Source organism: Vulpes vulpes, chromosome X (assembly GCF_048418805.1).
Source record: "Vulpes vulpes isolate BD-2025 chromosome X, VulVul3, whole genome shotgun sequence".
In the NCBI taxonomy this organism is placed as follows: domain Eukaryota; kingdom Metazoa; phylum Chordata; class Mammalia; order Carnivora; family Canidae; genus Vulpes; species Vulpes vulpes.
Genome location: NC_132796.1, coordinates 82,578,640 through 82,604,578, shown reverse-complemented (window position 1 = coordinate 82,604,578; position 25,939 = coordinate 82,578,640). Strand labels below are relative to the sequence as shown.

Sequence of the window (25,939 nt, the reverse complement as noted above, 5' to 3'; positions counted from 1 at the left end):
TTTCCAGAAATGTACTGCTTTTAGGTGGTGACACATTTTTCCTCCTTCATTTCTTTGAGCCAACTTGGGAGACACTTGGTGAGTACCTTTCCAAGTAACTGCTGCTAGCACCAATTAGAGGACAAAATTCTTAGTTCTTAATCCATAAATTACAGATCAAGATTCACAACAAACTCTTTGAACAAATTGCTGTTCACAAAACCTTTGGTTTTCAAGGTATGGTGAAATGCTAGAGATTTGCTGTTAGAATTAACAAAATGTTATAAGCAATTTTCTTATTACTTCGTCTTCGCTATGCCCTCCTCCCCACTTGAAAAAGAAATATCCCGAATGCCCAGAACTCCAGATGGGAAACAAGGCCAAGCCATCGGAAGAATTAAAGAATTTCTGAATCTTTGTCTTTCTGAGTGCTGAGCCTTCTCTGCGTCTGGGGTTTACACAGTTATCAGCTGCTTTTAAAAATTAAAACCTTTCTGTTTGTAAAGCAGCCACCTCCTTTCAATTGTTGAAATCATGCCCAGATCTGAGGTTTCTTGAAATCCTTGTTTAGTGGAATCTAAGGGTGACCTAACTCCGTAGTTCAGAGCCGAGCTGGTTGTGCAAGAGAAACAATCAAGAATTTGCAGCCCTCTCCAGGATTCACAGATCCACCGTCACAGAGCCTAGGAAAGGCAGTTTCTGTGGGCAAAATAAATTGGGTTCCAGGCTGTTGGTGGCACCTACTCTGGTGAGAGTGTGCACATGTGGGTTTGCACACGTGTGGGCCTGGAGTGTGTAGTATGTGGGTGTGGGGAGGGAGGCGGTGTGTGTGTGTGTGTGTGTGTGTGTGTGTGTGTGTGAGAGAGAGAGAGAGAGAGAGAGAGAGAGAGAGACTGAGGAGGGTGGGGGCTCCCAGTGAGGTGGCAGGGTAGAAGGTGCTGTGTCAGCTCTTGATGGATAGGCTTTTGCTTTCCTTTTGTGTCCTCCCAAGCTATCCTCTGGAGGGAGTTCCCCTGGCTTTGGGGGAAGGACTGTGATTTTGGTCATTGGTCTCTGCCCTGCATGTATGCCATGCCCCTTTGCCACAGAGCACGGGCAAAGGGGGGGGGGTGCAGGTTGTCCCGGGAAGGAGCAGGATGAAGGGAGGGAAGGGGCAGGGAGGCAGGTCAGGGCTTCCACAGGATCATGTGATTCTATTGTCTGCAGACGACTTGTTGTTTCTGGTTAATATGCCAGCAGAGAAGCAATTCCTGCTGCTGTGCAGTGGAAGCACTTGGGGAGTGTGCCGTTCACCCAACTGCCACCTGTATTATTACCATCATTACTATTACTTTTATTATTTAATCTTGAGTGTAGTGGTGCTTCCTCTGACATCCCTCCCCCACCCCTGGCTCTTCCCCATCCCTGTCATGCCTCAGCCCTTCTCTGGGTAGGGTGTGTGTGTGTGTAGTGGGAACTTCACAGGATTGTTAATACAGTCCTGCTTTTTTTTTTTTTCCTGTGGTGGGTGGATGCTGGAGCCCAGATGGAGTTGGTTGGCTGGAGGGCTCTCTCTCCTTTTGTGACTGCCCAAGCCTTGCTTCTTGTTTGCAAACCTGCCAGGGATGGAATGCCTTGATTTTCTCAACATCATGGTGCGCTGAAATCTGCTTCCTTTTCCAGCCTAGGGGAGTCGGAAGGGCAACTACCTTGTCTCCATTATCTCTGAGTAGAGCTCAGAGTCATGGCCAGAGCCACTGCTGTGGCTTATCCGTCCCAAGAGAGATCTCTTTCCGGAGACCTTGTGGTCTCCTCCTTCCCGAGGCCCCTGAGGGGCCATGTACCATCTGTCCAGGGCATGGAGGAGCCCTTCAGCCTCCAGGCAGGAGGGATGTCTCAGTGGCCAGTCTGTTTGAAGGAGAGGCCTGGACTGCTGCTGGGGCCCAGAGGAGCTGGTGGGCAGGGGGGCGAAGCCCATTTCAGAACTGGGCATTCAGTCTTGAAAAGAGAACACCTCCCAGGCCCAGGGTTTCCAAATCCTGGCCACAAGGATAAAGGTTAATTTGGTTGTTTTTCTGTGACATTTTGAGAGCTGGATTGGAGAACATGAAATGTAAGGCCCTCTCTTCTGCCCAGGAGATCCAAAAGCCCTAACATCCCTGTACATTATATTTTAACCCTAGGGATATATAAAAATTATAATAGCTCTTACTCAAAGAGGAAGGAGCACACAGAGTCCATTTTACCCCTAAGGAAATTGAAGATTCCTGGTACAGAAAATGGGAGAAGACTCTTATCCCAAATAAATTTATAAATGGTTCCCAGGCTTTTGATTTGACGCCTGTTTTGAGCATTTTCCAAGAAAGGTAACATACAGTAGTGACTTTCCAGGTGTAATAATGGGAATCCTGTAAATTATTCTGTCTGTAAGTAGGTCAAGTGCCTTCTTTAAATATCCAGCAATTATTTGATAGTGCCATATGTATGAAATTGGAAGAACATCAGTATACCAAAGGCATCGATGGGGCTGAGATACAGAACCCAGGGCCCGAGCAGGTTTGAGGGCTCTGGCAAGCATCTGGGTTATTACTGGGTATCAATTATCAAGTGTTTGGAATGATTTCACAGATGTAAAAAGCCCTCACAGTGAGGATCTCTAGTAGAGATAGATGTGTGAACAATAACTGAAATGTATAACTGAAATGTATGTGGGAGGGATGTGCTTTAGCATCTGGAATGCCAGTTAAAAGTTAATTGCTCCTAGTGATTTGTCCCAGTTCCACCATGAATTTTATGCAATTTAGTGCAAAGATTAAATGGATATCCCATAAGTTAAATCCCTAACAGGGTCAACCTATCTCGCTGGGAGGTAGATAAGAGACTCTGTAATTCCTGTCGAGCTCAAAAATGAGAGGAGCCCAGTATTTTTGTAATTCATCTGTGACCTTAGGAACAAAACAGGCTCATGCAGATTAAGTAACATGAGCAAGGTTACACAGCCAGTAGGCAGTAGAAAAGGTTTCCAAATTCTGTTGGGATCCAAATCCCATGCTCTTAGCCATCTGTCTTCCTTGGATTGAGAAATATCAACTGTAGGACAAGCATCCACAGGATGTGGGAGTATATGAGGTTAGTTGGGCACGGGCTGGGGGATGAACAAACTTTTCGTCTCCATTGTATACCTACAGATATTCCTGCTGGTAGCAGTGATGGTGGAAGCGATCCATTCACATACTCTTTGTTTCCCTTAATGGCTAACAAGTACAGTATTGGGTGTGAAAATGGGAGAGACACATTAAATAATGTACTGAAGTTCTCTTTATGGAACTTTCTATAAGAAATAGATTGGGGAAAAAAAGAAATAGATTGGGAATTTGAACATATGTTGTGTGGAAGTCAATGTATTATGGTAGTGGAAGAGGCAGAAAAAGTGAATGTGGACATAAGGGTTCTACCCTGGCACTGCCAATTAGTCACTCGGTAATATCTGACAAATTGTTTCCTCTCTCTTGGACTTCAGTTGCCCAGTCTATCCAGTGAGAGAATGGATTAAATTATTTCTTGAAGGCTTCTCCAGTCTTTACATTTTGTGGTTCAATTCACCAAAAATAGTATGACAGTGTTGCCTGCAATCCCTTTCAGATCTTGGTATCATTGCTCCTAATGGGCCTCATTCCATTATTAACTGCACTCAACAATAATTATTTGGTGTCTTTAATGTAATAAGGATCTACATATCCTCAAGTCATTTTTTTGTGAATGTATGCATTATGAAAGAGAGTTGCCAGTATCGAGAAGAGGACTGGTTGTGATGTGACTGCAGTTTGCCATTTCCTGGTGGGCAAGTGGAACACACTTTCTGAATTGGACTCTTTGCATATGCTGACTGCATATAGAATGTCAGAAAAGGTTGTGCTTAAGATAATGACGTGAGGGATCCCTGGGTGGCGCAGCGGTTTGGCGCCTGCCTTTGGCCCGGGGCGCGATCCTGGAGACCCGGGATCGAGTCCCACGTCGGGCTCCCGGTGCATGGAGCCTGCTTCTCCCTCTGCCTATGTCTCTGCTTCTCTCTCTCTCACTGTGTGCCTATCATAAATAAATAAAATTTAAAAAAAAAAAAAGATAATGACGTGAAAATTACCTTCTGGAAGACTCATTTAAAGTGCTTACACTTGAGCAATGAGAGCACAGGTGCACATCACTTAGATTTTCGCCAAAGGACCCGAGAGGTCACCTGGTTCAGCCCTCCCGGGGATCACACCTCTGCGGGGCACTCGAAGCTCAAGCCTGGAAAGGGCTGTGGAGGACTTTGCAGAGATTGCCGAGTCTAACCCTGCCTGCTCCTCGTTTTTGCAGGTGTCCTGGGGCGGGGGGAGGGGGCAGTGACACCGGAAGGGAGGTGAGCAGGCTTCCAGTGCCGCCGCCCAGCGCCGCTGGAGAGAGCTTAACCCTAGCACGCCCTCCGTGTTTTACAGGCCAGCGCAGGACATCTCGTTGCCGCTGTCGGCCCGGAGCTCACGGCCTCACAGTCCTACTTCTTCCCTCACGTCTGGGGGCTCCTTATCCTTGCTCCAGTCTCCGCCAGCCACGAGATTGTCTCCTGCCCAACACCCCTTGGCCCCCAACCAAGGAGACCACTCAGCTCACCTGCCTAGGCCCCAGCAGCATTTCCTTCCGACCCCGGCTCACCAGAGTGATCATTATCGGCTCCCTCAGCCTGGCCTGAGTCAGCCCCCTCCGCAACAGCACCACCACCACCATCACCAGCAGCAGCAGCCGGGAGAAGCCTATTCAGCTATGCCTCGGGCTCAGCAGTCCTCCGCCTCCTATCAGCCAATGCCAGCCGACCCGTTCGCTATCGTTTCCAGAGCCCAGCAGATGGTGGAGATCCTGTCCGATGAGAACCGGAACCTGCGGCAGGAATTGGAAGGATGCTACGAGAAGGTGGCAAGACTGCAGAAGGTGAGGCCTCCGTTTCGGGATATTGGGGTCTTCTTTCAGTCTCATGTGTTTCGAATCGACACAAGTCTCCACTCGTTGGTGCCTTCACGACTTCCGCACGGGTCTTCTGGATTCCCGTGTCCGAAGGTTACGGGTGGATCCCAACTTTGGAAAAAGCCTTCTGCCTGTCTTTCTAGGAAGAGTCACATTTTACATTTATGGGGTGAGAAAAGAACTTATTTGTACAGTTTTCCCAGACACCATAGCCCTGATGAAAACCTAATTGATGGTTTTTGAATTCCAGGAGGCTGAGAAACTTTTTCATAAGGTCAAGAACACTTGACGATGCCTGTATAGGGGAAGGTCCTGCCAGCCTAAAGGCCTTTTGTCTTGATTATATTTTCCCAAATAACTGAATTTGGGACTTAAATGTAAAGCCATAATTCCTACAAAAATCTCCCCACTGACATTAGATCCTGCCCTGCCTTGTTCTGGAAAGGGCTTAGAACACTTTTCCAAGTGGGAGTTCTCATAGTGACTCTTTTTCAGCACCTCTTCCTTTGCCTCCTTTTTGCTTTGGTTTTTCTCTGCAGCTCACATTCAACATCTGCTGTCTTTCTCTGGTGTGTGTGGGGGGCATGAGGGGCTTACCACCACAGCTGGGTGACAGGTGACAGCCCTAGGCTGAGGAAGTAGAAAAAGGAGTGTGCATCCCATAGAGTTCACATTCTTTCCTGGGCCCCTCCTGTCTCCTCCAGCTGGAACTTTAGCTCTTGAGTGCCCTAAGCTAGGAACCTTAGCTCTTGGCTGTCGGTAAATAGGGTTATACCTTTGGCAGCCTCTTGGCAGCTTTTGTCATTGTGGAGCTCATGTGGTTTGATCTCCCGACAATGTGAACTGTTCCGGGGAGGTGAAGGTGAAGGTGTGGGAGGGAGGGGACTTTGCCCGGTTTTGTTCAGCAACTTTGTCCTTAGGAGACACCCAGGAGTGGAAATTTCAGGGGCCTGAATGAAACTGAGAATTCGTAAACACCAGATCTGGGTCTTGCAGGAGAGGAGGGCTTACTGTCAACTGAGAGTTTTTATGTAACTGCAACCCCCCCCACACACACACAGTGTTCCAAAATCTGGATGGCGTTTTGTTGGGGTTCAGGGATAACTGTTGCTCCCTGGCTTTGTCCCCAGTTTTACATTTTCTGCCTCCTCTCATTGAACTATACCCACCCCTCCCATCACATCGGTGCAACAAATTAATCATACTCACATGCTGAAGGCGGACTGGCCCGGTTTGGCTGATTGGGTTTCACTGTTGACACCCCTCCCCAAACTCTCTATTCAGGGTGGCCCCAGCCCCACCTTTGATGTAGTAATCGGGAAGGTGAGTGACAGGGAAGAGGTGCAGAGTAGGATTTGTAGCGTTTGCTGTTGCTTGTTCTCCAGGGAAGGGTAGGATGCCTCGACCAAGTATAATTGGCACAGCTTAAGGGCTGGGGGGAGTGAAGGTTGACCCAGTGCTGCAGTGGGTTAGAGGCCTAAGTGGGGTGGAAGAGGACAAAGAAAGTGGAAGGAGAATGGTGGTATCAGCTGATTCTAGAAAAAAAATACAGAGGCCCGAGGCTCCTGAGCAGAATAACGAGACAGAAACCCACCACCACCTCCCTCTTCCTTGCCCCCACCATCCCGGACCAAACCAGTGGATCTGCCCTTTTGTGACTTCTTTTCCTGGGAGGTCCTGTCGATGGATGCAAAACTTGCCCTTTTGGAGGGTACAGTATCTACAAGGTGGGGGTGGATGGGAGGGGAGTAGAGAAAGATCTCGGTACCAGATCTGGAAATAGTACTCTGAACAGCGTGAGTCAAGGGCCTGCCTTCCAGGTGCGGCATTCTGTGGGGAACTGAGAAGCCTTGCCCTCTACAGGCTGCCTAGTGCAGACTAATACCAACCCTGCTCTTTCAAATGGTAATGTTTATTTTCTGTACCCAGCACTTCAATTTCATGCAAAAGCTTTATCAGGCCCAGGCCTTGCAGATCTTGTCTCTAAATGCCATTCACCACCAGTTTTCACCTTCTGTGCTGCTATCTTGGTGCCATCTGCAAGGAGAAAAACACTCTGGGAGTCTGCTCTTTTCTGTGGTGTATGCCTCATTTGTTTGCAGGCAGCCCTGCCTCGGGCATAATTTTGGAGCTGGGCAGGTGGAATCTGAGTTGTTTGGTAACCCCACCTTTTCCCCAGTCTCCCACTGGGGGCCTGATATTTCTCCCCATAAAATACCCTGAGCTTTGTTAAGGATAGTGGGAAACTGAGAAGGAATGCAGAATGGTTGCAGGAGTCAAATTTAATTTGCAAATTGTTTAATAGGCCACGGGGTTTATTTATCTTCTTATACAAATTATATGCAAATATCTCTGTGGCTATTTCATGTGCAGTGAAGCCGTACTGGTTACAGAAAGACTGGAGTCTAATTTCTTATTTTCTTCCTGATTCGGGCTGATTTGGGGCAAGACCCTTTCTTTTTGATGTTTTGTGTGTATGGTTTTCCACCCCCCCCCCCATTTTACAAGATTTGCAGTGGTGTCATAACACACAACTCTGAGCATGAATTTCTGTTCAAAAATCTGTACTGGTTTCCCACTGACTACGGGATAAAGTCCAAATACCTGGCATTGAAGCCCTTTTATGATCTGACTCCAGTCTATCTTTACAGCCAGCTCTCACCAACTTCTCCCTGTGTACCCCACAGTGTCCAGCCAAATGAGACTGCTGGTCATCCTGGGAATGCATTTGCTCACTCAGAATAGAATACCCTTCCCCTCACCTCTGCTCATTGAAATCTGACCTAGGTTTTAGGATCTGACTCGAAATGCCACCTTCTGCCTGAAATTGGTCTCCTCTCCCCTCATCCCAACCAGGAATAACCTTTTCCTCCCTGGCACCTTCGTAGCACCCACTTCTGCTGTTCTGAGTAAGGCATACTTCTCTGTATTCTTTTACTTCATTAGATTGAAAGCTCCTTGAAGGGAAATGATCGTGTCCTCATTCATATTTACAGACCCCATGGGTATTTTAAAGAGTTAAAGAGTAAATATTTGGCCATTGGCAAAGGTTTGTTAGAGTGAACTGAATTACTGCATAAGGCTGAGGTTTGGAGTTTTTAGGGTTCGCCTTGGCCACTAACTTGATTTCAGAAAGATGACTTTCACTTTTCTTTTTGCTAAAGTGGGAAGAGGTGTTCTTGTGAAGGCTGATAGCAGGGCCAATAGAAATAAATATGGGAAAGTGCTATGGACACTCTGGAATAATGTTATCTACATACTATATACATTATTAATAGTATTTTGAAAATTAAGAAAATTCTTACGCAGAAATGAAAATCATTTATAACTGTACTTAGGAAATTTATTCTCTCCTACTACCTTCTCTGAAGACAGAAACTGTATTTATTTTTAACCTGAGGGAGTCTGATGACTCTGTGAGTTAGTTGCTCAGCTGAAGGTTGACTTTAGAAATCCTTCTTGAGAGGTGCCTGTATGGCTCAGTCAGTTAAGCGTCTGATTCTTGGTTTTAGCTCAGGTCGTGATCTCAGGGTTCTGTGATTGAGCCTTGTGTTGGGCTCCACACTCAGCAGAGAGTCTGCTTGAGATTCTTTCTCCTTCTCCCTCCCTCTGCACCTCCCCCACCCAGTACTCAAGTGTGTGCACACACTCTCTCTCAAATAAATAAATAAATCTCTTTAAAAAAAGAAAGAAAGAAAGAAAGAAAGAAGAAATAAAGAGAAAGAAAGAAAGAAAGAAAGAAAGAAAGAAAGAAAGAAAGAAAGAAAGAAAGAAAGAAAGAATCCTCCTGGGAAACTTTTCTCATATGACTGTGTTATGCTGGCCTCCTAGCCATCTGTAAAGCCCTGGGAGAAGCCGTCATTAAGGATTTGTATATATGTTTTCAGACCATCTTTCCCATTAAGCTCCTACCATCCCCACTATCTTTCCTTTTTTTTTGTTTCAGGTGGAGACAGAAATCCAGCGTGTCTCAGAGGCATATGAGAACCTTGTAAAGTCATCCTCCAAAAGAGAGGCCCTGGAGAAAGCCATGAGAAACAAGCTTGAGGGTGAAATTCGAAGGATGCATGACTTCAACAGAGATCTGAGAGGTGGGGTTCTCACTTCTGAAGCATTGGCCAAGATGGTGAAGGGAAGGGCTGAGGGATGATACATTGAGACTCTCAGTACTTGTCCAGCCCACTAGTATGGCCAGTAAATTGCAGAGCATAGACTAGGCTAGGTTTGGGGGACTGCAACTGAACTTGGTCCCAAGCTTGCTTAATTGAAGTGAGGTGAGCTGATGTGTTAATCAGACAGTAACTGCCCCACCCAACCCTGGGACTCCTGGACCCACCTGGCCTGCCCCCACAATCCATACTGCCTCTCTTCCCTTACAGATTTTGCAGAGGAGGCCTGTCTTTGGCTGTGCAAGCTTGAAATAGCAATATCCTCCATTGTTTCTGGGACTCCTTCCTTTTATTTTTACCTTAACATGATAATACTGAAGATGGTGACAAATGACCACTTCAACACCTTTAAAACTGATGACTTTGGAGATATTTTTTATGTCTCTAGATTTAGACTGTCTAATTGATAAAATGAGACAACTGAACTTGGTACTGCTCATGGTCCCCTCCTAGCTTTGATGTTCCATGATTTTAAAGACCTCATAATAACTTTGATGCTCTTTCACCTGGTGAATGAAAGATGTCACATATTCAGGGATAGATTCCTTCATTGGAATTTAGAATTCTGCACTTAGGTTTTGTCAGGGTGGGGTGAAAAAGGTATTAAGCACTCAACTCCTCCTTTCCAAACATAGTTTATTTTTGTTTGCAGCTCCATATTTTAAGTGTATGTCTGTGTCACCTATGCCTTAGTAACAAGAAGAAGCAGGCTCATTCTGCCTAAGATCAGTACTTAGACGGTAAACACCACGTGCTTGGGAGTTTGTATATGAGGCCCTGTTGATTGTCTCTGAATTCCACAGAGCGTCTAGAGACTGCCAACAAGCAGCTTGCAGAGAAGGAATATGAGGGATCAGAAGATACTAGAAAAACCATCTCTCAGCTCTTTGCAAAAAGTAAGTCTGACAGCTCTAGCAGCAGGTACTAATGTGTGGTTGGGAGTCAGATATGTAAAAAGGTTACACAGTTCTGCTTAATCCTTCTAGAATAGCCAGGGCAGAGCAAATGCCATCTAGAGATTCTTTTTCCTGTTCAAGCATAAAGTTGGGATTCTTGTTTTTTTGTTTTTGTTTTTTCTTTCTAGGCCAAGAAGGCTGCTTGCTGTATTTAGTCACATCAATGTGGCTTCTTCTGTATTAAACCAGAGAAGCCCTTTGATACCACTGCTTTTGTCACAGCTAGCTGAAAAGGACCTTAGTGAACATGGGGTCTCTTAATGTTGGAGGGATTTATTGTTGAAGGCTCCATGTGCTGGCTCTGGTAGAGATGGAATTAACATGGAGGATTGATGATTAGCCTTTAGAATACTGAATCTGCACCTGTGCCTCCCTTAGTTAAACACCCTGTATTATATCATGTCATTGCATACTGGCACAGTGCAAGGGGAGCTAGAGGAGGACCTCAGCTATGGCCTGAGCTACTGCCTCTGGCCATGGACTTGAGGATGTGGGGAGGGCAGAACTATGTCTTCCTCATAATAGCATTTCCTTTGTCTGGAAATACTCCGAGGACCATGACAATGAACTAATCCTCCTCTTTATTGGTCCCTAATAGACTCCACCCAGCTAGACAATGCCTCATTCTTTTCAATTGCCACAATAAAACCAGCAATAAAAACTCTGCAGTGGATTGAGCCCATAGGGGGAAACAGATGAACTACCCTCAACTTCTGCAAATGCCCGTAATTGGTGTTCCCTACCCCCAGTCTCCGTCACCATGGCTCCCAGCTGGAGTAGTGCACAGTAGGGACTTGTCAGGCCCCATCTTTGCAGGACCTCCACATGACCCTTTCAAGTCACTCCACGCAGCTTCCAGTCCGCTTTTACAAGTTTATTTGATCTTTACTTACAATATCCCCCTCCCTTCCTGGGGTTGCTCTGTTGTGTGCTGGCCTCAGAAGTGGGGCTTTTTTTTTTCTTCCTCATTTCCCTGAGCTTCCTGTTTCTTTGTCAGTATGTCTTAGAGGGAAGAATGTAGTTTTTCTGGTGTCATCAGTACCTAGTATAAATTGTTGTGAAGTTGCTATAGTGGTGTCACTCACGGTTACCCTGGAAGCTAGTTCCCTGATGGAGAAGGTAATGGCCTCCCAGGACAAAAAAGAACAAAAGAGAAAATGTATGGATTCTGGCCTTTGGATCTGCTGGTTAATACCCTTCCTCCTTGTGTGGCGATGGTATCTCAGGTGTCCTGGGAGCTCTGCTGGTGGTTTATAAAATGTGGGAACCTAGTAGATAAAAACTGTATTTGCAGCAGGGGGAAATACTGCCACATGGTTCTAGAAGGGAAAACTAGACTCCACTTATAGCAAGCAAGGAAGAGGGCATGGCTTGTGGCCTCAGTTCTTTTTGCCTTTGGACATCAACCGGGGGCTGCGTGGTTGGAACTGTGGCGAGAGGCAAGAAAGCTGTCTTGAAAAGCCTCCCCTGGGGAATGTGCTCCACTTCCCTTGAAAGGCCAAACCGACTCAACCCAAGGAGAAGGCAGTCTGGTTAGAAAGAGTTTAGAACAGCCTGGCCTTAAGTTTGGGCTCCACTGTGTACTTACTCACTAATTGTGAGACCTCATACCAGTTCCTCAAAGCCTCTGGGTCTCTGCTTTGTCATATACAAAACGGGGAAGAGAGAGTAACACTTTCCCTGCAGGGTTTTCTGAGGAGTAAGTTACTTGATGTGCAATAAGTATTCAACAAATGCTCATTTCTTTCCGAGGTACAGCTGAATAGATATATAAAGTCAGAGTGGGAAGGAAGGTGAGACTGCCCTCTTAGTTTCTCTTATAAACTTAAGTATCGTGGTCTCCAGAGGAAGGGCACACTACCTCCAAATGAGAATCCAAATTGCTCCTTTGAGTCTCTGGTATGAGGTCTGTCCTAGTTAAAAGAGGAGGGACCTAGAAATTCAGAGGGGATGAACTACGTGTGTCATGGGCTTCTGTACCTACAACACAATCCTGGATTTATTTCAATTGGAAATTAATGTTAGTAAAGAGTAGGGTTTGGAGTTTTATATATTCTGTGAAATACCATTTTCATTTTTTTAAAAGATTTTATTTATTTATTCATTATTCATAGAGACAGAGAGAGAGAGAAAGAGAGAGAGAGAGAGAGAGAGAGAGGCAGAGACACAGGCAGAGGGGGAAGCAGGCTCCATGCAGAGAGCCTGATGCGGGACTCCATCAAGGGTCTCCAGGATCACGCCCTGGGCTGCAGGCGGTGCTAAACCACTGCGCCACCGGGGCTGGCCCCCATTTTCATTTTGATTTAATATATTATCATGAGATAATGGGAAAATTTGAGGGGCTTAGTTGCTCCTACCACTTGAAGAAATAAAATTGAAGAGGCAAGCCTACCTGTTCCTCTGGTGTGTGTGTTTGTGTATTCTTTGCATAACACCTTTCATAACACTTTGCATCTACTTTCACATTGCTTCTGCACAACCATTGTTAAGTGACTTTTCTGAATTTACACAGCAAGTTAGCAGTAAAGCCAGCGAGAGAGTGCAGATCTTGGGTCTGCTGGTTCTTTTAGCTGTGTGTTAGAGAATGTTTAGTAATGGGTATGATTGTCAGTGTGCTCGGGTAAGTTTTTGAGCCAGCTCTGGAATGGCAGTAATGATAATTCATGTCTTGATAGATAAGGAAAGCCAGAAGGAGAAGGAGAAGCTGGAAGCTGAGCTAGCTACTGCCCGTTCTACCAATGAGGACCAACGGCGACACATTGAAATTCGAGACCAGGCCCTGAGCAATGCCCAGGCCAAGGTGGTCAAGCTGGAAGAAGAGGTATGTGTAGTTTTCTTAGGTAGCATATGAGCCTGAGGTGGGAAAGAACTGGGGAATCAAGGGCACTGGGGTCTCTCCATTTTGGTGTACTGGCAGCTACACAGTCCCCCAACAGGAAGGTACCATCTGCTTTTTTTTTTTTTTTTAAAGATTGATTGATTGATTGAAGAGAGAGTGCATGAGAGAAAACACAAGCTGGGGGAGGGGCAGAGGGGAGAGAGAGACTCCCAAGCAGGCTCCCCACTGAGAGTGCAGCCTGACTCCAGGCTCTGGGGTTCAATCTCACAACCCAAGCCAAAGTCACAAGCCAGACACTTAACTGACTGAGCTTCCCAGGCACCCTACCATCTGCTACTCCTAGTTAGAGCTGTGCTGATGTGAGTGGACTTTGATTTCTTTTCTCCTCTCTGCAAGTTCCTTCCTTTGGCTCCAGAATAGAAAATCACCAAGGTCAAGGAGCAATTTCCATTTGCTCCTTCACATAATAAGCTAACCACCCCCTCCTAGTTCTTACTATGGACCTAGCTCTGCCTTAAGCCTATGACAAATATATACTTTTTAATTCCTCCTCTTTTAGGGCTTTAAAGCTTTATCTTAGGAGAACTATAAAATGATTCCAGATATTTTAAAGTACTCCAAGGATCTTAAATCAAAATAGTCCTGGTCTCCCCATACTCGGTGGGAAGTTGGTCTCCTTACATCAAAATAAATAAATAATCTTAATGGCTATGCCCCTTGTCCTAGGATTTATTTTGCAGATTGGTTTTGAAGTAGAAGCAATCTTGAAGGGGTCTGGAACGGGTTGGGACCCAGGGACAATTTACAGTTTATGGCAGGCCAGGAGCTGTGCCCTGGGTCTTCCTGGCTAGATTGTGCAATGTAGGTACATGGTGAGGTGAAACTGTCGGTTATTTGTGTGCAAGGATGGAGTTTTTCTTTGACAAATACAGGGGCTCCCAAACCACAAAGCATATGATAAATATGTATCTGATTAGTCTTAATGTATATGTTATTAGATTGCAACACTGAACTGTGTTCATGTGAAATAGAGGGAATGTGCTGCTGGTCTGTCATTAATTAATCTTGGATGTCCGTTGTCATTGTATTGAAGTACTACTAACTCTTCGATGTTTTGTACTTCAGGGAATGGGTGTGTTCCAGCAAAAATTGATGCCAAAGTGTAACTTGGTGAAGAAAATTTCACAACTCACTCACTATTCTAAAATTTGAATTGTTTTAAGAGGAAAAAATCACCTCCATTGTGACAAATTGGAAGCTTTATAAACTTGAGACCAAAAAAAGTGTTTAGTGACCCTCAGCATTTTGCCTCTTGTATTTGAGCTGTTTTTCCACCTTTCATTGATTGCCTGCTGCTTCTCTCTCAGTAGAGGAATGGTTCTAGTTCCTAGAGTCTGACTTATAGATATCCTTTGCTTTGGGGGTGGAGATTAAAATGCTTATTGGAGGGGCGCCTGAGTGGCTTAGTTGGTTAAGCGTCCAGCTCCTGATTTCCACTCAGATCATGATCCTGAAGGGTTGTGAGATCAAGCCCCACATGGGGTTTGTGCTCAGCAGGGAGTCATCTTGAGATTCTCTCTCTCTGCCCCTCCTCCTGCTTGTTCACACTCTCACTCTCAAATAAATAAAACTTAAAAAAAAATGCTTGTTGGAGCTGGGTTGTGGGTTCATACATTTCCAGTAGGTAAGGTCAGCTAGCCAATGATGTCTTTGACCTGAATTGCTTAATCATTAAACTGCAGGTTGTATAAAATCAGGCTAATGTCTTGCTTCATCAGCTGTCTACATCAGAAATTCTGCAAAGTTGCTTTATTGAACATAAGGAATACTTGTATATATCTGGTATCCAGACCTAGGAGCACACCCTTTAACCTTTTGCTACACCTCATATATTCTTTTTCTTCCTTTCTTTTTGAGGAAACCACAGAGTAAATTACAGAACAAAGATAAGACTGTATTCTTTTGGAGAAGGGAACACTGAGAGACTGGCTGAGAAGTAGCTTGCTGGTGGTCACATGGCAAGTTTTGGGTAGAGCCAGTAATAAAACTGGAATCTCATGACTCTTCATTCCCTAGACCTTGCTGCTTGTCTCCCTGGCTGAATCATCCTTTGGTTCCATTCCCAAAGAGAAAATGTGGGCACTTGTTCAGATCTAGTAACCTCTGCATCTTTTCATTAAAAAAAAAATGTGTCGCCCATTGGGTCCCCCTTTCTCAACAAGACTATGAGAAGCTTGTCCAGACTGATTTGAGATTAGGGTATATACACAGCCCTGCTGCCCCTCCAGGAAGAGTACCCTTCTAGTAGGAGATAAATAGGGACAAAGACCCTGCAACTATATTGGTTTGCTGTGTCTTAGGGCTCAGTGGCAACTGGTTGTTAATCATGAAAATAATATACAATATACATCTAAGAAGAGGATGTTAATTTGTAATTCCCACTGGGCAGCCCTCACTGAAAGAGTTGCCTGGTATATATTTCTGGCTTCAGACTTCTGAGGCTTTTCTGGACATTCGTTCCAGAGATTTTTAGTTGCTTTCCAGGGCCCTGCCCCCAAACCCATAGATCTACAATTTAAGAAAGAAGTTCTAAAAATTGGACGAGGATTAAATCATGACATCTAGTAGCTATATCTCTCAAATAAAATCCTCAATTATTGCTAATTTTTTTAGCTCTCATCCAGCTTGTACTTTTGCGCAGAGTCTAGTTGTTGGGAAATTCTGAATTGTTGCTAAAGGAGGTGGAACATTTGATGGACAGAGCAGGCTGGGAGCCTTCTACCCAATGGAATTGCAAAGGCAGAGGCCATGTAATGTCTTCCAGACTCTCAAGCTTGGTTACCTCTAGCACATGTAGGAGCTTGAAACATGTCTCAGGAAAAAATCCACTGATTTTTATTTTCTTTCCTGTTTTAGCAGCCTGTCAGAACTGGGTTTGCTCCTGGGTGGTGGTTGTCTTATCTCCTTTTTGATATTCAAAGGAAAATATCCCTTTTTCTTACCCTCAAATACATAAATTAATCATTGGATTTTTGCTCTTCCACTGTGACTCAAGCCCCATTAGGGCTTGTTCTATCTGGGGTACAATTTTAATGTATGGGAACATTAGGGAAGGTAGCTCTGGAGCTAGTCTAGTAAGGAGTCTTTATTGTTCACAAAATTAGTGAATATCTCTAAATCAAGAAGGGTATTCATGAATAGAAAATGTATCCATCTATGTGTTGGAGATAACTTATGTAAAGTCATTTTTGAAGGCAGACGGATATGTCAGACCTTTGCCTATGTCTCATATAAACAGAGAATTTAGTTATGGCTTACACATGGCACCATGAGTTTTCCTTAGAAGTTCTTCTAAGGGAAACCTCTGTAGTCTACTTAGCAAATGAGAATGAAGGAAACTTTCCCAAATTAAGTCGTTGGTCTAGGGATCTTTTCTTAGCCAACTAAGTGCAAGGTCAGGTCAATACACATACCGAATTATTATGTTGTACACCTGAAGCTAATACAATGTTATATGTCAGATATATCTCAATAAAAAAAAGATGGTCAGGGAAAAATTATGACTAGTTTTAGTGGTCCAAGAACCCTTGCATACATTTATGTCTTTCTCTGTACAAAGTCCTCATTTAGATGCTCTTCCTGAAATTCATTTCATTTTTCTAATCCCATTAAGTCTCTTGCTCGTGATACTCTTCACTGTACTCTAAGCTCTATACAGAAATATGCCTCAGGCTTACAGAGAACCTTCTCCTGCAATCACAACTTCTTCCTCTTCCAAACTCAGCAGAGATTCTCTGATGGACCCTGTTCTGTTGACATCAGAGGAGGTATCTTGCTGGGAAGGTGCTAGCACTTTTACTAAAGGAGAGACCTGGTTTTTTGGTGATTCATTGTGATCCAGGTCTTGCCACAAATCTGCAGCCTATGCAGCAAACCCCAGCCAAGGTAAATGGTGCCTTTTCCATCCTTGCCCTTATCTTTTGGGATATGTATGAAGGTTGTACTGAAGTGGAGGCTCAGTAAACTCCAAGTCTAAAGAACTATGAGTCCCACGGCAACCATGGTGTTCTCGCACGCGAAGGGACCTCCCCCAACTTCTCCCCCCTCAACTACCACTAATTTGATCTCACTGGAGAGTTTTGACAGATGCCTGGCATATCCCACTCACAAGGCTCAAGGCAGCCCAGGCTTCTGGCTGACTACTGTCTTATGATGATCCAGAGCTGAACCACTCCTTGGGTAATTGTTTCAGGAATGGTGGGGAAAAGGCCTTGGCAAGATCAAAGATGGAAGATGCTGTGGGTGGGCTGCTTACTAAGCGGAGTGCACTAGAAGGGACAGAGGGAATGTGGGAGGGCTCGAAACAACAACAACAACAACAACAACAACAATAAGAACAAACCAAACCAGTGAGCCTTGTTCTTCAGCTTTAGGCTAGAATGACAGCCACGGAGATTCAAGGAAAAGGGGCCCAAGTGTTAAATTTTTCTGAACTGCAGTGACCTGGGATGATTTAGACATCGCAGTGATAACTCTTGATGGCTGTGCATGTTCTGGTGTCCTTTTGCCACTCCACTCAATTCTTCACAACAAAATTCATATTGTTTCCCTTCCATTTCCACCACTCTTTCATGGCTGATCTGTCTTTCTTATTTCTAATTCCCTTGCCATTTAATTGATTTGTCATTTGGGTTTTGGAGATGGACAGTTTTATGCTGTCACACTTATCCACACAGTACCATAACTAGTCCCCTTTTTCGGTGTTAGAGGAAGATGTGCTAGGCAGAGACGCTTATGTCTCATCCAAAATAATCTTCAAACAATAGCATATTGTGTGAATTCACACAATAGTTATGATGGATTATAAATGTGGTTGAAAGATCTGAGGGTGCTAATTATGTGTGCATTTAGAGCATTGATAAGAATTCAGATGATGTACATTTTGTACCCAGGAATCTTCCAGGGTGTTCTGCTGATGGATTATTGGCTTATTTGAAGGGTACTTCATCCAAGGACGACATTTCCCATATTTATGGCAGCATTTTTTTAGAGAGAGAGTGTGGAGAAGAGGAGAGGGAGAGAGAGAGAATCTTAAGCATGCTTCACACCCTGCATGGAGCCTGAAGGAGGGCTCTATCTTATGACCCTGATATCATGACCTGAGCTGAAATCAGGAGTCTGAGGCGCAACTGACTGAGCTGCCCAGGTACCCCCGGCAGTATATATATATTTTTGAAGTAGGTGCTGCTCCACCCAATATGTTAAGAAATCATGTCCCCACCCCAAATAGAGATGGAGTGACCTCTCAGAACTTGTGTTTCTCAGTTTTTCCTATGATTTTAACTTTTTACATTTCCAAATTGGAAGCCTTGTGTAATTTCTTTGGTCTTCTCGACAGAATGAACTCGGTTCTCTTGGTAGCAATTTTCTAGAGGTGCTTTCTACTCTTCACTTCTTTTAATATCCACCAGTAGACCACAGCCTCTTGGCAATAGATGGAGACAGCTCACTAATACCAGGGTAGTGTTACTAAATTGCTTCAGAGGGAACTCTTACTTGGAGCCAGGGGTTCCTCATTAAGGCTAATTCAAGATCACACAGAAATCACGGAAGGGCCATGGGGCAACATATAAACTAGTTGTATGAAGGAGAGGGGCAGAGAAGATACACTTTCACTGTGACCTCTGTGACACGGTGAGTGGGGTTGTGGCAATGGAAGGGAAGATGAAAATCAAACATAATGAAGGTTGTCCTCTATGGCACCGGACTTAGCTCTGCATAACTACTTTTAATGTCTTATAGCTAATGAGTTGTATGCATGTGATGATGTTCATCCAGCCAGTAATAATAGCCTACCCCCTCTACCTATCCATCTGTATATATATTTTCATTATTTTTTTAAGACTTTACCTTTTTTAATAGCAGTTTTAGGTTCCCAGGAAAACAGAAGGGAAGGTACAGAGATTTTCCATCTACTCCCTGCTCCCACACCTGCATAGCCTCCACCATTATCAACACCATCCACCAGAGAGGTAAAATCTGTTACAATTGATGAACCTGTGTTCGCACATCAGTGATCCAAAGTCCATAGTTTATATTAGGGTTAACTCTTGGTGTTGTACCTTCTGTGGGTTTGGATAAATGTATAGTGACTATATCTACCATTATGGTATCATACAGAGTATTTTCACTCCCTAAGAATTCTGTATTCTGCTTATTCATCTCTACCACCTATGTATTTTTTTAAACTTTTTTTAAAACATTTCCAAATATATTATTGTATCTTCCACCACGAGCCTTGCAAGTTTTGTCTTCTTTTGACAGATTAGGAAATTAAAGTGCAGACAGTGATAAATCTAGGACAAAACCCAGATCTCTTAATTCTAAAATATCCTACACTATGCTTTGTCCATCAGCATATAAATGGAAATGGTCAATGATTAAATTACTTCCTTGCAAATGGCTGAGATAAATGGGTACTCTGGAGCCCTAGAAGTAATTTTGTATATAGCCATCATTTAAAAAATAAATTTGAAAGACATCCACAGTTGTTGGAGGGAGTGAAGGGATGCCATCATGTGGTATTCATTTGCAGGGATCAGATTTTCCTGAGTCAGAAGGGGGTTAAGAGATCTGCCAAATGCTTGGGAATGGGTTCAAATTATTGCAGAAGTGCAATGGAAAAATATGATTGATTGAGCTCGAGGGTATTTGCCCTATTCTTCATTGGATTGCCTTTCTGCTGTTCTTCCCACTTTATGATTCCCTTTTAAAAATTTATCTCTGAATCAGAATAACTTGAAACCCTTAACTTGACTTTCCAGACAAAGTAAATACACTGATGAATGTGTTTATTGTTCATATATTTGTAGTGTTATAGCTAAGCTATGCACATTTTTATTCTTCTATTTGAGAGCTAAATAATATTAACTGGTCACCAAGAGGGTAGTGAACAATGAAGTAGAACTAGAATCTCAGAGAGATGCAAAGGAATAGAAGGTCCCTGCCCTTATGGGGCTTTTGGGGTACTGCTCTCCAGTGGGGCAGGGACTTTGTGTTGCTTCCCATTGCATCACTACTGCTCTCAGATGTAGAATAGGGCCTGACATGTGAAAAGTATTCAGGAAATATCTATTGAGAGAATGAATGAATCCACACATGAATAAAATCTTATACAGTGACTACTAATAGAGTACACATTATGAGAGGCTTTTGAGAAAAGCAGCAATCAGGGTCCAGTAAGATTAGTCAAGGAAAAACTCCTGTAGAGTTTAGTGATATGGTGAGGAGGGATGAAAAAATGATCAGACTAAAAACCAAAAAAAGAAAGAAAGAAATGATTAGATTAATACAGAGGTTGATCATTTGCAAGATAGGCCTGGTTGAATTTTAAGGCAATAGGAGGCTGGAACGTTTTGATAAAAGCATTTTTAAGAGCCATATCTAGACTGGACAGGGGAGTGTGCTAGCAGATTGGGGGAAATGAAAAGTATCAAGTAGCATGAGATATGGATGGGAGAGAAGAACTCTGGCCTAAAGAAATGAGATAGAGGGGCACCTGGGTGGTTCAGTGGTTGAGTGTCTGCCTTTGGCTCAGGTTGTGATCCTGGGGTCCTGAGATCAAGTCCTGCGTTGGGCTGCCTGAAGGGAGTCTGCTTCTCCCTCTGCCTATGTTTCTGCCTCTCTGTGTGTCTCTCATGAATAAATAAATAAAATCTTAAAGAGAAAAGAAGTGAGAGAGAAGGTATGAAGGTGCCTAGGATATAGTAGGTACCTAATCAATACTACTTGAATGGATATGCTAGCAGTAGATTGCTCTGTTCTTAAATAAAACAGTCCCATAACGTACTACTTGAGGAAGTCTGTTATAGCAACTGTATATAGGATGGACTGTGTGTCTGTGTGTACATGTGCTTATATGCAGATGGGAGAGGGCAACTGAAAGTATGGAGATCTGTTAAGTTGTTCTAATAACTTAGTTGTGAAATTAGAATTTAAAACTATGTAGGCTAAAGGAGCACCCAGGTGGTGCAGTTGGTTGAGCGTCCAGCTCTCTGTTTTGGCATGGGTCATGGTCTCAGGGTTGTAGGATAAAGCCCCATGTTGGGCTCCACACTCAGCACAGAGCCTGCTTGAGATTTTCTCTCCCTTTCCCTCTGCCCCTCCTGCTTGTGTTCTCTCCCTCAAGTAAATAAATAAATCTTTAAAGAAAAGAACTATGTAGGCCATGAAAATATACGGAAACAAGAATATGAGATATGTTAGAATTAATACATAGTAATAGAGATTGGGTATGGTGGACAGAGGAAAGAAGAAAAACAATAATTTCAAGATTTTGAGACTGGAAAAATAGAGTAAGTGATGATAATGACTGAACTATCAAAAGGATAGCCTTTTTAGGAAATATAAAAGCAGTCTGGGACACATTAAGTGTCAGAGTGAGAAATCTTGCACTTGGCTAGAGGTCTGTGACTAGAGAGTATGATAAAATTAACATGTGAATATAAGCAGTTGTTGAAAGTGGGGATAAATGAGATCTCCAGTAGTGCGTAAATGCAGATGAAGGATTCTCCACCTCAAGGCTATTGGCATTTGGGGCCAGATAATTCTTCACTGGTAGTCGTAGAGGAGGCTGTCTTATGAACTGTGGGATGTTTAGCAGTATACCTGATTTCTACCCACAAAAAGCCAGTAGAAGCCTACCCCTAGCTATGACAGCCAGAAATGTCTCCACACGTTACTGTGTGATCCCTGGGGGAGACATAGCTCCCAGTTAAAAACCATCAGTATAGAAGCAAAAGAATAAACTATCATAGATTAAACCTTTGTGGTATAACAAGAGGCAGAGATGGGGTTGGAAGGGAAGGTGAGTCTAAAATATCAAGACAGAAAGTAAGATTGATTTAAGGAACCACAATAGGAGAACATAGAATCAAAGAAAGCAAAGGAAAGGGAGCTTTGACAAGTTTTTGAAAATTGGTGTTTGGTAAGAAAACTTGAATGGATAGAATGATTTCCCCTATTCACTGAATATCCAGAGGGAATTTGGTTTAAATGATGGATTTACTTGGCTTCTTCTAGAGGCCTGTGGGTACTCATCTTTAGACCTGAGCCACTACCTTGACTTCGGAAATGTTTCAAGTAAACTTTTCACTTTCTTGAATACTGAAGACATAGAAAAACTATAGGATCATCTAGGATTCTATGGAGAGTACACACATTATATGTTCTGTCTTTTTCATGTACATTCATACAAAGGCAGAACTTCTGTTTTGTTTTTACCTCCAAGAATGTGCTCATACAGAATTCTAGGATTTTATTTTGCCTCCTTTCTTAATTATTGGTCAGTGTTGAAGGTGAAAGGGGAAGAGCAGATCCACGAAATATTTGTGAATTGGAAGACTATCAGAGCCCATCTGAGACCATCTATGTAACCTAGTGTGGGTTTCTTTTTTAATTTTTTAAAACTTACTGGTCAGTGCTCTCTCCTAAGACTAAGAATGCCATATCCAAGGGCAATGAGCCATGGGGTCCTCAGGAACCTTAAATTATTTAACCATGCTGAAGAGTCAAGTATGAAAAGATAATAGAATAAGGTAAGATGGGAGGCCCAATCTCTAGGAATCCTAGACAGACAGCATGCAATATATATTCCTACATATTTTCAAAAATGTTGTAATCTTTGTTTGGATCTTAAGTTTTATGTGGAACCCTAAAATATAAAACACATACAAGAGAAGGTATCTGATACAACTTACCTTCCATAGTGGTCTCTGAATCACTCCACAGAACAGTTTGAAAATCACTCCATTGTCTTGCACTTTATTTACAAAGGACCAGAGAGTAAATAGTTTCAGTTTTGTAGACCACACAGTTTCTTTTGCAAGTGCACCTGCTCAACTCTGCCTTTTTAGCCGGAAGGCAATGATAGTCAGTATGTAAAGAAATGGGGATGGATGGATTTGGCCTGCTGCTGACCATTTTGCTTTGCTGACTCCTATAACCCTCCTCATTTTTTTTTACAAATAAGGACCCTGAAGCCAAAAGTAGGGAAGCAAATTACCATCAATAGTGGAGCTAGAACTAGAATTCAAGTCTCCTGATTGCCACTATGTTCTTTTACCTTTCATTTTGCTGTCAAATAGAAATAGCTGATTCTTGTGTGTGCGTGCATGTGTGTGTGTATGTGGTGGGGAATGAGCTCTGCCTAAGGCTCTTTCAATGGTAATTTTGACTGTAAATATTTATTTCTCACAAAGTGGAGGTGCCCCCAAGTCAGGTAATTTGGAGAAAATATGGTGTCCTTGCAGCTACCTAGTCCTTGCTTCTAATTGTATTGCCAGTGAATGGCCTTGTCCCATAAAGATATCTGAAGCTCTGTCATATGAAGTGTTTGAGGCTTAGTTTTTTTTTCCTTTTTGTTTGGCGGGGGGGGGGGGGTGGCAGAAGGTGAGAGAGTCTTAATCAGTCTCCATTCCCAGTGCAGAACCTGGTATGGGCCTCGATCTCATAACCCTGAGATCATGACCTGAGCTGAAATCAATGCTTAACTGACTGAGCCACCCAAGCACCTTGAGGCTTAATTTTATATATCTTCCTGGGGGAAAATGGCTAGATTTTTAATGTCTTTTTTTTTTAATCTTTAAGTGTAGTTGACCTACAATATTAGTTGTAGGTGTACAGCATTGTGATTCAACAAGTATGTACATGATAAAATGCTTACCATGATAAGTGTATTACCATATTATTGGCTACATTCTTTATGCTGTGCTTTTCATCCCCATGACTTACATATTTTATAATTGGAAGTTTGTACCTCTTAATCCCCCTCACCCATTTTGCCCATCCCCCCCACTGCTCTCCTATTTGGCAACCACCAGTATGTTCTCTATATTTATTAATCTGTTTCTCTCTTTATTGTTATTTGTCTCTTTGGTATGTCTTAATTAGACACTGATATGATAATGAGAGTCACTGAAATGAAAACCATATCTAGGCTTTCTGGCATGAATGTTCAAAGTTGAAAGGATTAGAGCATGTGTGATTTGGCATTAACTTTCTCTTCAAAAAAAAGAACAATTTTAAGTACTTTTTGTACTGGGCAGTCTACTAAGCACTTCATGTGTTCTCTCATTTGATCCTTTTAGAGGTATATCACATCATCATCATCTCCATGTTGATGAATAAATAAATGGAAGCTCAGAGAGATTAAGGATCTTATCTAAGGTTGTAAACCTAGTGTGTGGTAGAGCCAGGATTTGAACACAGACAGTCTGAGGCCAAAGCTCATAACCATAACCATTTACTATGTGGCCTCTTTCTTTACCTAAGAAGGAACCACTGACATTTCTGATGACCTTGAAAGATGAAGTTGGGAACCCAGAATGTCCTAATTACCAGTTTAACATTTGAGGAGCTTATCACAGGAGACAATATACAGAGGAGAGGCAGAAAACAAAAGGAGCTTTATCATGATGAAGGTAAAAATGAAGCAAATAACGATTGTAGAGGAGTTAATGAGCCATACAGACCTACCTTTGTTTTTTTCTAAATATGGGTGAGGTCTAGGGGCACCTGGATGGTTCAGTCACTTGAGCATCCGATTCTTGATTTTGGCTCAGGTCATGATCTCAGGGTCGTGAGATGGAGTTCTGCATTGGGCTCTGCGATGGGTGTGGAGCTTGCTCAAGATTCTCCCTCCCCTTCCCTTTGCACCTCTACCTCCCTCTCTAAAATAAATAAATAAATAAATAAATAAATAAATAAATAAATAAATAAATAATCTAGGAAACATAGAGCACGTAACTTAGAATATAGCTGACTTGTTGATTTCATCTATAGGGTCTTGCATTGGTAGAATCCTAGAATTGTCCTTTTCTGTCATAATTTGTCCAGGGATTAAGTATTTACTAGGTGACTATGGGTATTTATGGGTGAGCTATACCTGTTTTTCTTATAAAAAAGGTAGCAGGAGAATAATGCCAGCAGCAATAGTCTCGGTACCTTATATATAACCATCCCAGTGGCAAAATATAATTGGATTTTTTTGGCCTGCTTTGTGGATGTTGTCTGACCTGCATGCCTGTCTTCAGCCATTTTCCCTTCCAGAAGGTTGGCTGAGTAACTCCTACTGCTGGAGATGCTTTTGCTAAGATATTAATGTTTCCTTTTTCCAGAAAAGCAGGGCATGGAAATAACCACCTGGCCTTGGACTGCTTATTTTTCAGTTCTCTGAGCTTACACCAGAGTACTTTACCATCAAGGCAAGAACTGCATGCTCACTTTAATTGCCTTTAAGTATAACTGCTATAAGCCTAAGTAATTATAGTTAACATCCTGTGCATTAGCATTGTACTGCTCCCTTGGGATTTTCAGAGTGATTCACAAATAAATGCATTCAACTTTAAATAGCTCATGAGGATTATAGAACCCAGAAGGTGAAGATAGAGAATATTCCTTGCTCTCCAATTATTCAAAGCTTAGCAAATAGGAAAGCAGAGACATGCATGGCCTAACAGTCTTCATTGCTGTACTCAGTGTTGTTACAAATGGTGACCCATCCCAGGAAGGAGAAGTGTAAGCTTACTGAGAGAAAGAGAATGATGAGTATTGTTTTGTTTTATTTCCTAGGGAAATGTCTATTTGATAAAAAACATGTAGACTTCCAACTCACCTCAGCTGGTTTATAAGGCTACATTGAAGTAGGTCCCAGAATTAAAGGAAATGTCAAAAAATTATAGGAAATTTTTTTTTAAAGTTTTCTTAGTCACCTAGGCAAAGCATACCACAGATCTAGTAGGAAAATATGAGACAGGTTTTCTGCAACCTAGATAAAGTTAAGCAATTCTGATTTGGGGAGAAGGCAATTATAAGACAAGGATAGTTCAGCACATGCTCTTGCTGTCTGACTGGCCATTCTAGACAGCAATGATTTGAACTCATTACCATTAAGAAGTTGCCTGGTTTCCTCGATGGGGGGAGTCTGGCTGGTCCTGCTGTCTTGGCCCAGCTAAATGGGGGTG

The 25,939-nt window shown here is 43.0% G+C and overlaps 1 protein-coding gene across 5 annotated transcripts in view; it reads left to right on the top strand.

Annotated features, from left to right (window-relative positions):
- The window catches only part of AMOT (angiomotin), a 65,352-nt gene that overhangs the window by 21,254 nt on the left and 18,159 nt on the right, over positions 1-25,939 (top strand). For all 5 annotated transcript variants that reach the window (XM_025983879.2, XM_072743352.1, XM_072743353.1 and 2 more), the window contains 4 exons: positions 4,434-4,920; positions 8,900-9,044; positions 9,926-10,018; positions 12,754-12,899. In XM_025983879.2, the coding sequence (XP_025839664.1) occupies positions 4,434-4,920; positions 8,900-9,044; positions 9,926-10,018; positions 12,754-12,899 (871 nt within the window). The remainder of the gene's footprint in view (positions 1-4,433; positions 4,921-8,899; positions 9,045-9,925; positions 10,019-12,753; positions 12,900-25,939) is intronic.